We start from the raw sequence: 14,681 nt of genomic DNA, 5'->3' as shown, positions 1-14,681 counted from the left end.
ATTAATCCAACACTGGAGGCTTTTAAGAAGAGACTGGATAGCTACTTGTCTGGAATGGTATAGGGCTTCCTGCTTGAGCAGGGGGTTGGACTAGAAGACCTCCAAGGTCCCTTCCAACTTTGTTATTCTGTTATTCACTAATTCTGTACCTTCTAGTTTATTCAGATTCTGGCTCCTTTTTAAAAGTTAAAATATGCCACTTAAGAAAAGAGCTGTGATTTTGTGACAGAATGTTTGTAGGTGGCAAACTGATTTTCGATATTCTAAGTAGTTGTTCCAAAAATATTTTCAGAAAATGTTTAACATAAAGATTGGCAGGCATTGGACATGCCTGTTCTTTGTGGCTTCCTTCATTCTGATATGTGTCCCATATCCCATGTTTTATTCTGAGTAAAATTGCTGCATGACCAGAACTGATCTTGATCATGATGAGGATTATCCCATGTCTATCCCAATATAGATTGTCCTTGGCTTACAATTGAGCCCAAAATTTCTGTTACTAAGTTGTTAAGCTGCATTTTACGACTTTCCTTGCCACAGTTGTTAAGTGAATCACTACAATTGTTAAATGTTCCATCCTGGGAAAGCAAGAGACGTGGGTCCTTCCACAACTATGTCTGCTTACGTGCTCCAGGTGTAACCGAGAAGATATCCTCTTGAACTTTTGATGGCTGAAAGAAGTACAGCTCATCAGCTCTGGGCGCCACCCAGCGTGTGGTATGGTAGACGGACTCCCCAACCTGCCAGGCAGGGATGTCTTTCATGATCTTGGCTTCCTCATCCAAGTTATGACACATAAGACGCAGTGTCCTGCGGTCCTCCTCAGCCATCAAGAGAGGCATCACAGCTACCCTGGCTTCCGCATCCTCAAAGGCCAGGTGTCCTCTCTCCCAGTTCCACCTGAAAATAATATAGGTTCCAAAAACAAAAGCTTCAAGTCCAATGGCAAGAAGGCCATAATATAGGGCAACCGTCTCTTATAGTCAATTGGTCCATAACCGCCCAGTGGCGGCCTGTCCTGTTTCACCTTCCAGGTTCCCGCCGCCATCTTGGAAGCCAATTGTTAAGTGAATCTGGCATCCCCACTGACTTTGCTTGTCAGAAGATCACAAAAGGTGATCACATGACCGCAGGACACTGCAACATGAGTCAATTGCCAAGCATCTGAAATTTGACCACTTGGCCATGGGGATGCTGCAGTGGTCGTAAGTGTGAAAAATGGTCATAAATCCTTTTTTCAGTGTAGTTGTAACTTCAGACAGTTCCTAAATGAACGTATAAGTCAAGGACTACCTGGATCTAATATCCCTCCTTTTCCAGTTATGTGTCAACTTTATTTCTTTCCTTTCTTTAGTGCTCCTTCAATGCTGATACCCCTTTCAGGCCCCAAAGTGACACCTGCTGTGGATAAATATGCTGTTTTTAAAGGGATTGCATCTGACAGGCCTGCTGAAGGTACTTGGATATTTCCACCCCCCGCGAAAAAGTTACATTTGTAAATGTGAAATTTTTTTCCTCCGCTTTTCTTACATTTGAAAGGGACAATCAAAAAATGAAAAAGAAAACAGACCAAAACACCTCTTAATCAGGAATCAACACCCAGCTGAGCAGGGATTCAGTACCAAGATGAACACTAGAACAACAATCAAGCAGTAAACAATGCCCCAATCAAGGCACTACCAATCCAGATAAACAATCAAATCGTAACCGGTTCTAGGCTGCATCAACAGAGGGATAGAATCAAGATAGAATCGTGTGAAGTGTTAATACCCCTTTATAATGCCTTGGTAAGGCCACACTTGGAATTCTGGATCCAGTTTTGGTCCCCTAGAAAGAGTGCAGAGAAGAGCAACAAAGATTATTAGGGAACTGGAGGCTAAAACATTTGAAGAATGGTTGCTGGAATTGGGTATGATGTCTAGTTTGATGAAAAGAAGGACTGGGGTGACACAATAGCAGTGTTCCAATATCTCAGGGGCTGCCACAAAGGAAAGGGAGTCAAGCTATTCTCCAAGTTCAAGTTCAAACCTCTATCGTCAATGCACATGTTTATAATGAGATTGAATGAGCCTTCCTTGGTGCAGCCTACCCAAGAACACAGAATACATCTCAATAAATAAAAAAAATAATGAGGAATCAGAATCTAATGAACTTCTTTGCTTCCTGCAAAGAGCACATCACCAAGGGCTGACTTTTATCCCTTATGGGAGAGGCAATCACCTCCCAGCCTTACTCCCAAGTCGCCCCCGCTGCTTCAGCTGCTCTCGCCTTCTAGCAGCCCTCTGCACACGTGCATTTGGAACAGGCTCCCTGGGGTCCTCTGCTGCCAGCTGCCCGAAGGCTCCAAAGGCAGTACCCCACTCCCAGATGGTCTTGTCCCCATCCCTGCATCGGATGCAGGACCCTCGTCCAAGTCCTCGCCAGATTCCCTGACTAGTTCCCTTTTGTCCTCACTATCCGATACCTCTGCCGTCCGCACCAGCTGCCGGTGAACCAGAACAACCTCCTCTTCCTCTGTGCAAACCCCGCTCCAAGAATAATTTGCGAGCATCAGAGCTCTAAACTTATATTCCATTCTACCTGGAAGATAGGCTCAAAGCCCTTCTGTTTTGGGCAGGACTACTTACCATCCATTTTGATAACTGACTAATTTGGATCGAGGCAATGTGTTCTTGTCAGAACTGGCTCTCGCAAAAACTTGAAAGTCTTCCAATAATATATTATAACTTGGCAAGCTGTTCAGAGTCACCTTGTGTGGGAGATGGGTGGCGTAACAATTGGATGGATGGATGGATGGATGGATGGATGGATGGATGGATGGATGGATGAATGAAAATAAAATATCAGCTGCATGCTACTACAGAACAGTAAATTTGTGGCTTTCTATCAGAATTTTAACTACATTCTCTTTTTTTAAAAATGCACTATAGATTATGGAGATAAATACAGTGCTTTTCGAGAACTGGAGCAGCCATCGGAGAGTAAATCTATAGGTAAGTTTTATCCAATGCAGAACCTTCCAAGATCAGTGTTCTTTGGGCTTTCTAGTGCTCTCTGTCACTGGTTAAATTTGGGTCTGGTGAAGATCCTAGAATATAAAGGGTTTCAATCAATCAATCAATCAAACATTTATTGTCAATGCACAACCTGTGTACTATGAAATTAAAAGTTCAAATTCAATGAAATTCAATGGAGTTAAAGGTAGTCCTCATTTTATGACCCCAATTGGGACCAGAATTTCCATTGCTAAGCAAGGTAGTTGTTAAGTGAATTGTAACCAAATTTATGACCTTTTTTTGCCATGGTTGTTAAATGAATCACTGCAGTTGTTAAGCAAATCAAGTGATCCTTAAGCAGATCTTAGCTTCCCTCTTTGACTTTACTTGTTGGAAACCAGCTGGGGTAGGTGCAAACGGTGAGCGCATGAATCCAGGATGCTGCAACCATTGTAAATACCATTGTAAATGACAGTTGCCAATCACCCAGATTTTGGTCATGTGACAGTGAGGAATGTCACAACAGTTTGATAGCACTTAGCTATAGCACTTTGAGTTATATACCACTTCATGGTGCTTTCCAGTCCTCTCTAAGTGGTTTACAGAGTCAGCATATAGCCCCCAACAAGCTGGGTCCTCATTTTACCTACCTCGGAAGGATGGAAAATTTTGTCATCCTTGGGCCTGGTGAGATTCGAACTGCCAAATTGGAGGCAGCCAGCAGTCAGCAGAAGTAGCCTGCAGCACTCCATTCGAACCACTGCACCACCACGGTTAAGTGCACATCCAGTCATAAGTCACTTGCTTTATTGCCATTAGAATTTTTCATGGTTGCTAAGCAAATGGCCGTAAGTCAAGAACTACCTGTATGCCTGCAACAAAAGCGGGAATTTCTGAAAACTTAGTTATTTAAAGTATATTTCTGTATATATAAAAGCGAAATACTATTCATGCATCATCACAAAATCTCCAGAACCATAAAGCCTACAAACTTGAAATTTGGCACGTATGTTCCTCTTGGCTTCTAGGGGCTCACTAGGAAAGGATTTTTTGAAATGACCATCAGAGCATTAGTATTTTGTGTATTATTAACACGCTCTGATGCTAAGGAGTTTTACTCCCCCTCCCCACCTGAAAAGAAATCTGTTCCAAATGCAAAACACAAGCAGAGGAGAGGAATTTCAGTTTCAGTTTTACTTTCATAGCACCAAGCAGCTTTGGTACAGAACAATTGAGTTAAGCCACGCCCAAGCTCCTTGCTGTCTCCTTGCTCACACAACAAATACTCTTTCAGTTTCCATGTTTCAGTTTCCAAACAGCCCTCAAGTCTCTCACACACTGACAGGACGCTAGCCAGATGAATACTGATGGATGCTGGTAGACAGAGGCAGATTCTTTTTCCTTATTTTCCTCCCCCAAAACTAAGCCTGACCACATAGTTTTGTAGCAAAGCACAGGTATCGAGCTAGTATATTCATATAAGCTGCCTTGACTCGCCCAAGTAGGCGGCAATATACATTTTCTAAAATAAATAAAATAAATAAAAATTAGTTGTTTCTGTTCGGAGCAGCGTCCCCAACCTTTCTAGTTTGGGGGCCCAGCACAGGGGAGTGGGGTGGGGAGAGAGAATGGTTCCTTGTGGGTGGCAGGTGAATGCTTGTACAAGTCCAATTGTGGGAGTGGAGAGCAGGTGCATTTGTCCCTCACACAAATAGAGCTTTGCGCGTGAACTCCCGCCGCTCACACGAGTGAAGCTCCCTGAATATCTTCCAGGTCAAAATGCTACTCCTTCGAGTCAGAACAACTAGAGTACCTGTTGAGGTAATTCCCCGTTAGGAGAATGAGCGCATACAGGGAGACGTATAGAGAGTAGTGTTGGAATAATACACGCAGAGCACACAGATACACTGTACAGTAAATGCAGGTTTTTATTTCCAGAAAGGTTTAAGCAAAGTCCAAAATAAGCAACCCAAAAGTCATTCACAGGTAAAATCAGTCAGTTTTCATCCAGGGATAATTCAAATATCAAATTCCAGTGTCAAAAACAGTTCAGTATCAGACTTACATTAAATCCAGTAATATCAGTCATTTAGAAGAAATGGAGCAACGGCAATACTTTCCAACAAAAGGAAACAGAGATACTCACTCAGACACACTCTCTTCTGAGACTAAGACTAAACAAACCAGGTTTCTGGCTCCATCTTATGGCCATTTGAGAAACCACACCTAATTACAGTTTTGCATTTTCTTAAAGTTACAGTTTTAAAATGTTTATCCTGGTTTATATATTTCTAACCCAAATAGCTGTTAGGTGACTCATATTCCTAACAGTACCTGTCCTCTTAAGTCAGGTGTTATCCAACTTTTAAAACCTGTGAACTTCAACTCTCAGAATTCCCCAACCACAAGCCTCTGGTAGGAAGGGATGCTCCAGAATAAGATCTATTGGAAAAACCTGCCTCTGTGTGGATTCAGGGCTACCTGTAATTAACTGCAAGGCCAGCAATCCCCAGCTTTTGGGGCACCAGGGACAGGGTCCATGGAGAGAGGCTTCTCCGTGGGCCAGAGGGGGCCTGTATCCCGCAGATGCGGCTATGTTTGTTTGGGCGGCCCAATTTCTGGCATGCTGTGGCCCGGTGCTGATCCATGGACCAGGGGTTGGAGACTGTGAATTGAGGTCCAGCATCTCCAAATAAAAATGGTTGAGGTACTGGTTCTCGGAAAGGCCTGGAAAGTTATTGAAGGCCTTTTTAGTACATCTGTCAGATTAAAGCTAAAAAAGATTAAGGATACCAAATCTAAACTGCACTTGGCTTGGGATCTCATTGGATTATCTGAGACTGGTGATTATTTCTCAACCTACGTTGCTAAGTTGTGAGGAAATCATAATGCAATGGGGCATAAAGGTCACATACATTGCACCGAATCTCCAAGGAGATTGGATGAGATATAGCTGCAGTGTATAAAAATAGAACCGTGCTACTTAATTTTTTTATTTGTATACAGAAATTCCGAATATAGTTCTTTCAGTTCCTATTACCTGGATTGGATAAATACTGTTATCTATTAGGGAAAGTTTAACTTATTTCTTTTTTTTTTTAAGAACAAGTTTTATTGATTTTTGAAGACAAACAAAACATAACACATAAAAGTATAAAACCTCCTTTCTAAGAATTACTTATAAATTTTAACAAGGCAAATAAAGCATTATTTTTTAAAAACATAGTTCCACATTATCACATTTCCATTTACACATATATCTTTTCCAAATTTCTCATTATTTCTCCCTTCACTTTTATTCAATTATATTTCTTTCTATCAAAGTTTTAGTAATTCTCAATCAGTCATAAGCACACAAAATACATAACCTAAAGCAAAACCCCTTCAGGGCAGCGACAACCCCCAAATCCAGTTGGATCGGCGGTACCTCGATGGCGAGCGGAGCAGGGACCCGCAGAGAAGCGGATTCCTGCCGCCGCCGAAGCCTTGCAACGGGAAGTCCGTTTAACTTATTTCTTGATGTAGGGCCATTCATATATACCATCCTTCATGATTTGCACCCAAAGGACAAGGTTGCAATACAGATGAAAAATAATAAAATAGAACAAGAGAAAAAATATCAATCATTTTTTTTTATGGATGAAGCAGTTTCCGGAGTTGGTAACATAGATGAATTGTATCTTCCTGGAAGCCCCAAATCTCAAAGCCCTTTATTCTCCGTTAAAAGGAGAGGAAATGCCCATCACATTATGAGACCCCGAGGATCCCCTCAAGGTCAGAATAAACACCCTTGCAGCTTATGATGGTATTAAACTGAGTCACTGAGAGGAAAAAAAGCTATTTTTCTGCAGGGCAGAACATATGGGAAAGTCAATGTCAGTTCTTTGGAATGTGCCCAAAGCACTGCAGAACGCTAATCCATCCTCTGGCTTAAATAGTTTTCATAAGTACAGGTAGTCCACGACTTATGACCACAACTGAGCCCAAAATTTCTGTCGCGAAGTGAGACATTTGTTAAGTGAATTTTGCCCCATTTTCACGACTTTTCTTGCCATGGTTGCTAAGTGAATCACAGTGGTTGTTAACTGAATAATCCGGTTGTTAAGTGAATCTGGCTTCCCCATTGAATAAGCTTGCCAGAAAGTCGCAAAAGAGGAATCACATGACCCTGGGACATAGCAACAGTCATAAATATGAGTCAGTTGCCAAGCATCCGAATTCTGATGACATGATCATGGGGATGCTGCAAAAGTTGTTAAGTATGAAAAAGGGTCGTAAGTCACATTTTTCAGTGCCGTTGTAACTTTGAACGGTCACTAAGTGAACTGTTGTAAGTCAAGGACTATCTATATAAGTGGATTGCTGGGGAGGGGAGAGGGGGATGATTCTGTGCAAGCAGCAGACGTGCACTGCTGCTCACTGCTACACAAGGGTCGTGTGCAAGCGCCTGCCGTTGCACATGGGGAATTTCTAATGTGAGTGTGAGCACTTGTTGCTCACCTGCCACTTGTGTGGCCTGATTCCAAATGGGCCGTGGCCCAGGGCTGTGGCCCCCTGCTATAAAGTACTATGGAGCGGTATATAAATCTAATACTACTGCTATTGTTAAGTTATGGAGAAACACCGAAGAAAGAAACAACTTTTTTCTTTCTTTCATTAATTCTTTCATTTAGCCAATTTATATGAAACCCATCTTACTATCCAAAGTACCTCTCCCATCTCCCTTTATTGTAACTCAGGTACTTGCAAGAAATGAGAGGTTCTTTTAAAGCAGATAATTAGAAAGGAAATCTGCATAAAATCTATGAGGTTAAGTAGCTTGCATAGTATGAGAAAGATGTAATTTCTGTCATCAAAATCCGTTTCTTCTATATGGCATGGTCTCTCTCTTTCTCTCTCTCTGTCTGTCTCTGTCTGTCTGTCTGTCTGTCTCTCTCTCTCTCTCTCTCTCTCTCTCTCTCTCTCTGTGTGTGTGTGTGTGTTTAGAAGAGGGTTGACAGCTCTTCCATGAGTAACAAACTCTGGACTGAGGTTACTTCGATGCAACCAGCTTGCTTGATATATTTCCAGATTGGGAGAGATGCATTTTTAACCTTGGGTTCACAGCCAGTTCAGCTATAACATAGCCCTGCCACAGTTTTGATATAATAAGCACCAAATATTGTAGAAAGTGAGTCATATAGGGATGTAGAAAAGGAAAGAAAGGAAAGGAAAGGAAAGGAAAGAGAGAGAGAGAGAGGAAAGAAGAAAAAAAGAAAGGAAGGAAAGAAAGAAAGGAAAGAAAAAAGAAAAAGAAAGAAAGAAAGAAAAAGAAAGAAAGAAAGAAAGAAAGAAAGAAAGAAAGAAAGAAAGAAAGAAAGAAAGAAAGAAAGAAAGAAAGAAAGAGGAAGGACAGGACAGGAAAGGAAAGGAAAGGAAAGACTCTTTGAGTTCTATTATCTGATGAGTTTGTAGTATAGGAATACATTCCCCGGGGCTTGCCCTATTAACATTTAGCACCCCATTTATCTTATCTTCACACACACACACACACACACACACACACACACACACACACACACCATATTAGGGCTAAAATAGATTTTGAAGCCGCTGCTAGGGGCTGAAAGAGATATGAACCCCCTTAGCCCTGCCCCGTCGATCATGGAGGGGTTTAAAAATATTATTAAAAAGTGGGGCCCATCCACCCACCCCCTAAAGATTGCATCCACGTTTGATTTCAACATAATTATACATAAGGTGGTGAGAATTAAGGAGAATATTCTTGAAAATAGTGAAATAGTTTCCTGTATCCTCATTGTCATTGAAAGTGCTGGTTTTTTTATGCTGTGAATAATGTTAACATGTGTATTGGACAGCTAAGTTCAAAAGTTTCTTCTGCCCTATGGAAGCCAGGTAAGGTAGCCAGTACAGGTAGTTCTCGACTTACAACCACAATTGAGCCCAAATTTTCTGTTGTTATGTGAGACATTTGTTAAGTGAATTTTGCCCCATTTTACGACCTTTCGTGTCACAGTGTTTTAAGTGAACCACTGCAGTTGTTAATTTAGTAACTGGTTTAAAATGAATCTGGCTTCCCCACTGACTTTGCTTGTCAGAAGGTCACCAAAGGGAACCCCAGGACAGACCCCAGGACACTGCACCCCAGATCACCAAAGGGAACCCCAGGACACTGCAACTGTCATAAATGTGAATCAGTTGCCAAGCATCCGAATTCTGTTCACGAGACCCTGGGGTTGGTGCAACAGTCGTCAGTGTGAAAGACAGTCCTAGGTCACTTTTTTCAGTGCCGCTGTAACTTCGAACGGTCACTAAACAAATAATTGTAAATCGAGGGCTACCTGCATTTCACGTTGTCAGGGCAGAAGAGGCAAGTTGGTTTTGAACTGTGTTTTTTGTCACTTTTAACCCTTTCACCAGCTTACATTTCTAACGGAAAAGCTTGCAACCCATCTGTAAGTCAAGTTTTGCTGTGCCCATTTCTTGGTCTGGGGTACTGTCAGTTTCACAAATGAGCTTTGGGAAAGGTGATATTTGGACCACTTTTCAGGAGAGAATCAAGGAATCTCCCTGAAGTCTTGCAACTGGTCAGAATTTATGTCTGTCTCAGAGACCGATCTGTCGATTTGCTACTGCAGCATTTGGGAAACTGACTTGACCGGGTGTTTTATTTTTGCTTTGGTGATGGTAATTTGGATTTTTATTAAAAATGAAGTGTGGGCTTGCCCCCTGGATGTGCCTGTAGCTGGGTAGATACCGACATAAAGAACACTTCTTAAATTGCATTGAATTGCATTGAATTTTAAAGTATTTTCTTCGCCATTTTGTTGTTTCTATTTCCTGCTGGTGAATGGGTTAAGCCAAATTAACCCATTCAAGTTTAAGACTTGTGGACTTCAACTCCCAGAATTCCTGAGCTGACATGACTGGAGGAAGAATTTTGGGAGTTGAAGTCCACAAGTCTTCAAGCTGTCAAGTTTGAAGACCCCTGAGTTAAATAAATGTTCCATTTTAAACTAACCATTCATATGTGATTAGTTATAATGATGCACCATCAAATCAACATAGACTCTTAGTGATCCCATTTATTTTTATTTATACGTTTGTATCCCGCCTTTATTTATTTTTTTAACAAATAACTTAAGGCGGTGAACATATCCGACGCACCTTCCTCCTCCTATTTTCCCCACAACAACTTTGTGAGGTGAGTTGGGCTGAGAGAGGATGATTGGCACAAAGTCACCCAGATATTTTTTTCAAGCTTAAGGCGGAATTAGAATTCATCATCTCCTGGTGATTGGCCCAAAGTCACCTACCCAGCTTTCTTGCCTAAGGTGGGGCTAGAACTCACTGGAACTTACGAAAGGAATGAGTGCCGTGAGAAATATTCCAGCCCTCAGTAACACAACACACTCATTCCTTTCACCACAGTGGTGAGAAACTCGCACCTTAGGACTTCAGGAAGCCTCCCAAATTCTCATGTCCCTCAGAAACCCCTTGAGGTCCACAGTACGTAGTTTTGTGGGTTTCTAAGATGCTGATGCTGCAGCACTGTAGAAAAAGTCACCATCACCCAAAATTGTGGCACAGGCAGTTAAGGGCATGTAACACTTCCACTTTATGAAGTGTGCTGATTGACAGTAGTCTCCTGAGTGCCTTCATGGCACTAGTTGCGGACTCCTTACTGCTCTCTGAGCTTGGTGGTTTTCGTGCAGATGTTTCGTTACCCAACTAGGTGATATCATCAGTGCAAGGGTAATGAAATATCTGCAAGATAACCACCAAGCTCGGAGAGCAACAAGGACTCCACAGTTCAACTCTGAGCTCCAAATATTCTCAGGCTATAAGGCGCTAGTTACTACATAGAAAGCTCTATGTGCTAGAGACCTGGTTAGCTGTGGTAACACTTGTCCCCCATAGTTTTTGTCCATGCCACACATTCTGACAAAGTTCGGTGTGCGCCCAGTCCCACTGCTTAAACAGTATCACCTGGTGAGACCATGGGAGTGGGGGTTCACCTCTCATGGCCCTTGTCCCCACAACATCCACCTCCCAGGAGTTCATATAGCTCCCATTGAGGTCCTATTGAAGCAAACCATTAAGATCTGCCTCTAATCCAAGGTTTGTGTGAGCATCTGATGTTCTGGTCTTTTGAAGGGACCCTACTTTTTCCAAGACATTCACTTTTGGGCAGTATGATCTTTCTTTTAATCTTTTATTCTTTATTGCTGTATTCTGTCAGCTGTCCAGAATCATAACAGAAGATTGGAGCAGTCTATATATTCCAGAAACACTTTTTAATCCACTCATAGCTTAGTCCACAGTGGACAACAATAACTTAATGTTAAGGGCTCTGCCTGACTACCAAAAGAGGAGAAGGTGCATAAATATTTACTTTACATATTTTCTGGTCAAGCACAAAAGGCCAGGTCCACACCTGAAGGTCCAATTATACTAATTTATAGCTATTCAGGCCTATGAGGGGTACTTGTGCCCTCTGAGCTTGCGTGTTTTCTTGCTAGCACTGATGATGTTACCGAGTTTGGATAATGAAACATCTGCAAGAAAACCAAGCTCAGAGAGCACCAAGGACCCCTCATGTCAACCCTGACCTCCAGATATATTCCTTTATTGGTGTTCATGCCTATGCACAGGAATCTTCTCAACTAACCTGGTTAGATAAGGGTCAAAATAGCACTCAAAGGGAACTGACCTCGGTTATGTAGATATTCTAGGCTGATCCCTCTTTTATCTCCGCCCTCAGGTCCCTTGGAATCAACAAAATGTTCTAAACTTACCTTGTTTTCATGCTTATTATCTTTTATTTATGCTTTTTTTTCTGGAAAACATCAAGAGATTATTCATCTTGAGTCCTTGAGCAGAAGTAAAATGGAAAGTGGACCAAATAAAATTAGTTCAGAGCTATTTTGGAACACGTGAGAATTAGTAGATAGGATGCTCGGTTGAGCCTGTTAAAATGTTCAGGAAACCCTATGGACTTGGCTGTCTGTTCTCTTGTTTTTCAGGCGAGAGCTTTGCCGATTTCAAGTCCCCGGGAACAGACGACGGCTTCACCGATTTCAAAACCGCGGACAGCATCTCTCCACTAGAACCGCCGACAAAGGACAAAGCATTTCCTTCCTCTTTCTCTTCTCTTTCCATACAGTCCAAACCGCAACCCCACGCAAAGCCTTCTCTGAATTTGGCAGACCTGGATCTCTTCTCCTCAGCCTCGACTGGGGAGAGCCAACCTGCTCTCTTTCCAGCCGCGTACAATTCCCCCAAACTGGCAACTTTTGCTACCCCATCACACACAATATCGGCTGCCACCACACTGCCCGCGCCCAGCAGCAGCTCGTCTCTGGCCAGTGACTTTGCCAACTTCAACCTTTTTGGAGGGTTGTCAAGTTGTCCTTCAGCCACCACTCAGGACGAGTTTGCAGACTTCATGGCTTTCAATACCAACGCCGTCTCCCTGGAGCAGGAACTGGATGATAAATATGGAGCTCCCAAGCAAGAGGCCAACTCGGTTCCTCCAGCTGGCTCCTTAACTGGTGCCGTGAAGAACGGGCAGAGTCCCGTTGCTGCTTCCAACAAATACGACATCTTCAAGCAGCTGTCTCTGGACAGCCCCGGATTGGGATTCGAGGAACTCAAAGACCATACCCCTTCATCGGTGAAAAGCGAAGACGACTTTGCTGATTTCCACTCGAGCAAGTTTTCCTCCAGCTCGGAAAAATCCCTTGTCGACAAACTGGCCGCTTTCAAGCACACCAAGGAGGACTCGGCATCCGTCAAGTCTCTTGACCTCCCATCCATTGGGGGCAGCAGCGTGGGAAAGGAGGATTCGGAGGACGCCCTCTCCGTTCAGTTTGACATGAAACTGGCAGACATGGGAGGAGACCTTAAGCATGTCCTGTCTGATAGCTCTCTGGATTTACCAATGGTTAGTGGTCAACATCCACCAGCAGCAGGTGAGGAACTGGTTAGATTGCTCTGGTAACAGAGGCTACGGGAGAGTCCCAAAGTGTTGGTCTCATGAGCTGAATTTCAGTATTCTGCGCCCACCCTGCCGTGGGAAAAGCCTCCGGAATCTGTACTTTTGGCTAGCTTCTCATCTCTTAATCGAGCAGTATTAATTGGTTGTCCTTCTATGTGATTTCTAGATTGGCTGGTTTCCGAGGTAGATCCTGTCCTGCACAGTATGTCCTCTTAGCAACCCCAGTTTTAGGCAAAATACTCTTCCGTTGTGTCACTCATAGCGTAAGACAGAACCAGCAAGAGGCTGCTTTGTGTTTAGCTAACTGGTTGGAAAGGGATTTGATCCTGTTGTGTGGGCATTCCCTTTCTCCAAAGTGCAGGTCTGTCTTTTGAATTTTCCTGCAGCTGGAATTTCCCAGCATTGGAAAGAAATTACCCAGCTCTGCCTATGCAGGGATGTGTCTCTCTAAACCAGGGGTCTCCAACCTTAGCAACTTTAAGACTTGTGGACTTCAACTCCCAGAATTCCTCCTCCAGTCATGTTAGTTCAGGAATTCTGGGAGTTGAAGTCCACAAGTCTTAAAGTTGCCAAGTTTGAAGACCCTTGCTCTAAACCAGGGGTCTCCAACCTTAGCAACTTTAAGACTTGTGGACTTCAACTCCCAGAATTCCTCCTCCAGTCATGTTGATTCAGGCATTCTGGGAGTTGAAGTCCACAAGTCTTAAAGTTGCCAAGGTTGAAGACCCTTGCTCTAAACCAGGGGTCTCCAACCTTAGCAACTTTAAGACTTGTGGACTTCAACTGCAAAGCTGGCTGAGGAATTCTGGGAGTTGAAGTCCACAAGTCTTAAAGTTGCTAAGGTTGGAGACCCCTGCTCTAAATTATGGAAACAGCCTCCAGTTTCTTTTTTCCTTAATCTCAATGAAGGGATACCTTGATCCCAGTTGTTAAATCAATCAGAATGTCAGTGTAACTGGGATTTTACAGGTCAATTTAAGTTACGGTTTTGAATCAGTATTAAATCTAGCCATAGGTATTAAAGTACTGTCTGGCCAGATTAAGGCAATGCATAGTTGGGGGTGGGTGGGTGGGTGGGGGCAGTCCCTAATTTGGCCCCAGTTGAAGATACATGCAGTATTCACTTGAAATTCTGCCTCATGCAATTTCTGCACCAGAATATCCTTTGAAATAATATAGCTGCTATATCACATTTGCACAGATCATTAGATTGTCATCCCTGTGTATTCTGGAAGAAATTAGCAATAATAACAGAAGTTCAGGCCCTAGCTGTGTGTTAATGCTAGAAATTGTTATATTTTCCCCCAACTGTGGATCGATGACTTTCTTAACACTCCAGATTCACGTAGAAACAACCATAACTGCGTTGTCAACCCAGAATGGTGCTATTAATGCATTTCTTTTTTTCACCCTGGGTATGCAGTCTGCAAAATAGATTCCCAATACTGGCATTGAAATAGTCATTAATGGCCCATCTGTCTCAGGGTGCAAATAATAGATTTCAGTCTAGGAAAACATAGCACTGAGGTCCCTGGATACTGATCCTTTTGCATCCGCTGCTAGTAGGTTGGAAGCCATCCTTCCATAGAAAGGTCCCACAGAATATCAGTGCCCTCTTGAGCACCTGGAATAGGAGGGTGTGGCCAATTCCTTGGGTTTTCTCACCTGTACTAAATTACGACAGG

The 14,681-nt window shown here is 42.8% G+C and overlaps 1 protein-coding gene and 1 pseudogene across 3 annotated transcripts in view; one reads left to right on the top strand and one right to left on the bottom strand.

Moving 5' to 3' along the window:
- The window catches only part of SYNRG (synergin gamma), an 88,114-nt gene that overhangs the window by 40,200 nt on the left and 33,233 nt on the right, over positions 1-14,681 (top strand). For all 3 annotated transcript variants that reach the window (XM_026710319.2, XM_026710322.2, XM_026710321.2), the window contains 3 exons: positions 1,355-1,455; positions 2,931-2,993; positions 12,023-12,970. In XM_026710319.2, coding sequence (XP_026566104.2) covers positions 1,355-1,455; positions 2,931-2,993; positions 12,023-12,970 — 1,112 coding nt within the window. The remainder of the gene's footprint in view (positions 1-1,354; positions 1,456-2,930; positions 2,994-12,022; positions 12,971-14,681) is intronic.
- Positions 566-1,051, bottom strand: LOC113442623 (NADH dehydrogenase [ubiquinone] 1 alpha subcomplex subunit 13 pseudogene; annotated as a pseudogene).

The sequence above is a fragment of the Pseudonaja textilis genome, chromosome 1, assembly GCF_049901715.1.
Source record: "Pseudonaja textilis isolate UNSWEBS1 chromosome 1, rPseTex1.2, whole genome shotgun sequence".
NCBI lineage: Eukaryota > Metazoa > Chordata > Lepidosauria > Squamata > Elapidae > Pseudonaja > Pseudonaja textilis.
The sequence above is the reverse complement of the archived record's forward strand: the minus strand, read 5'-3'. Positions and strand labels throughout refer to the sequence as shown.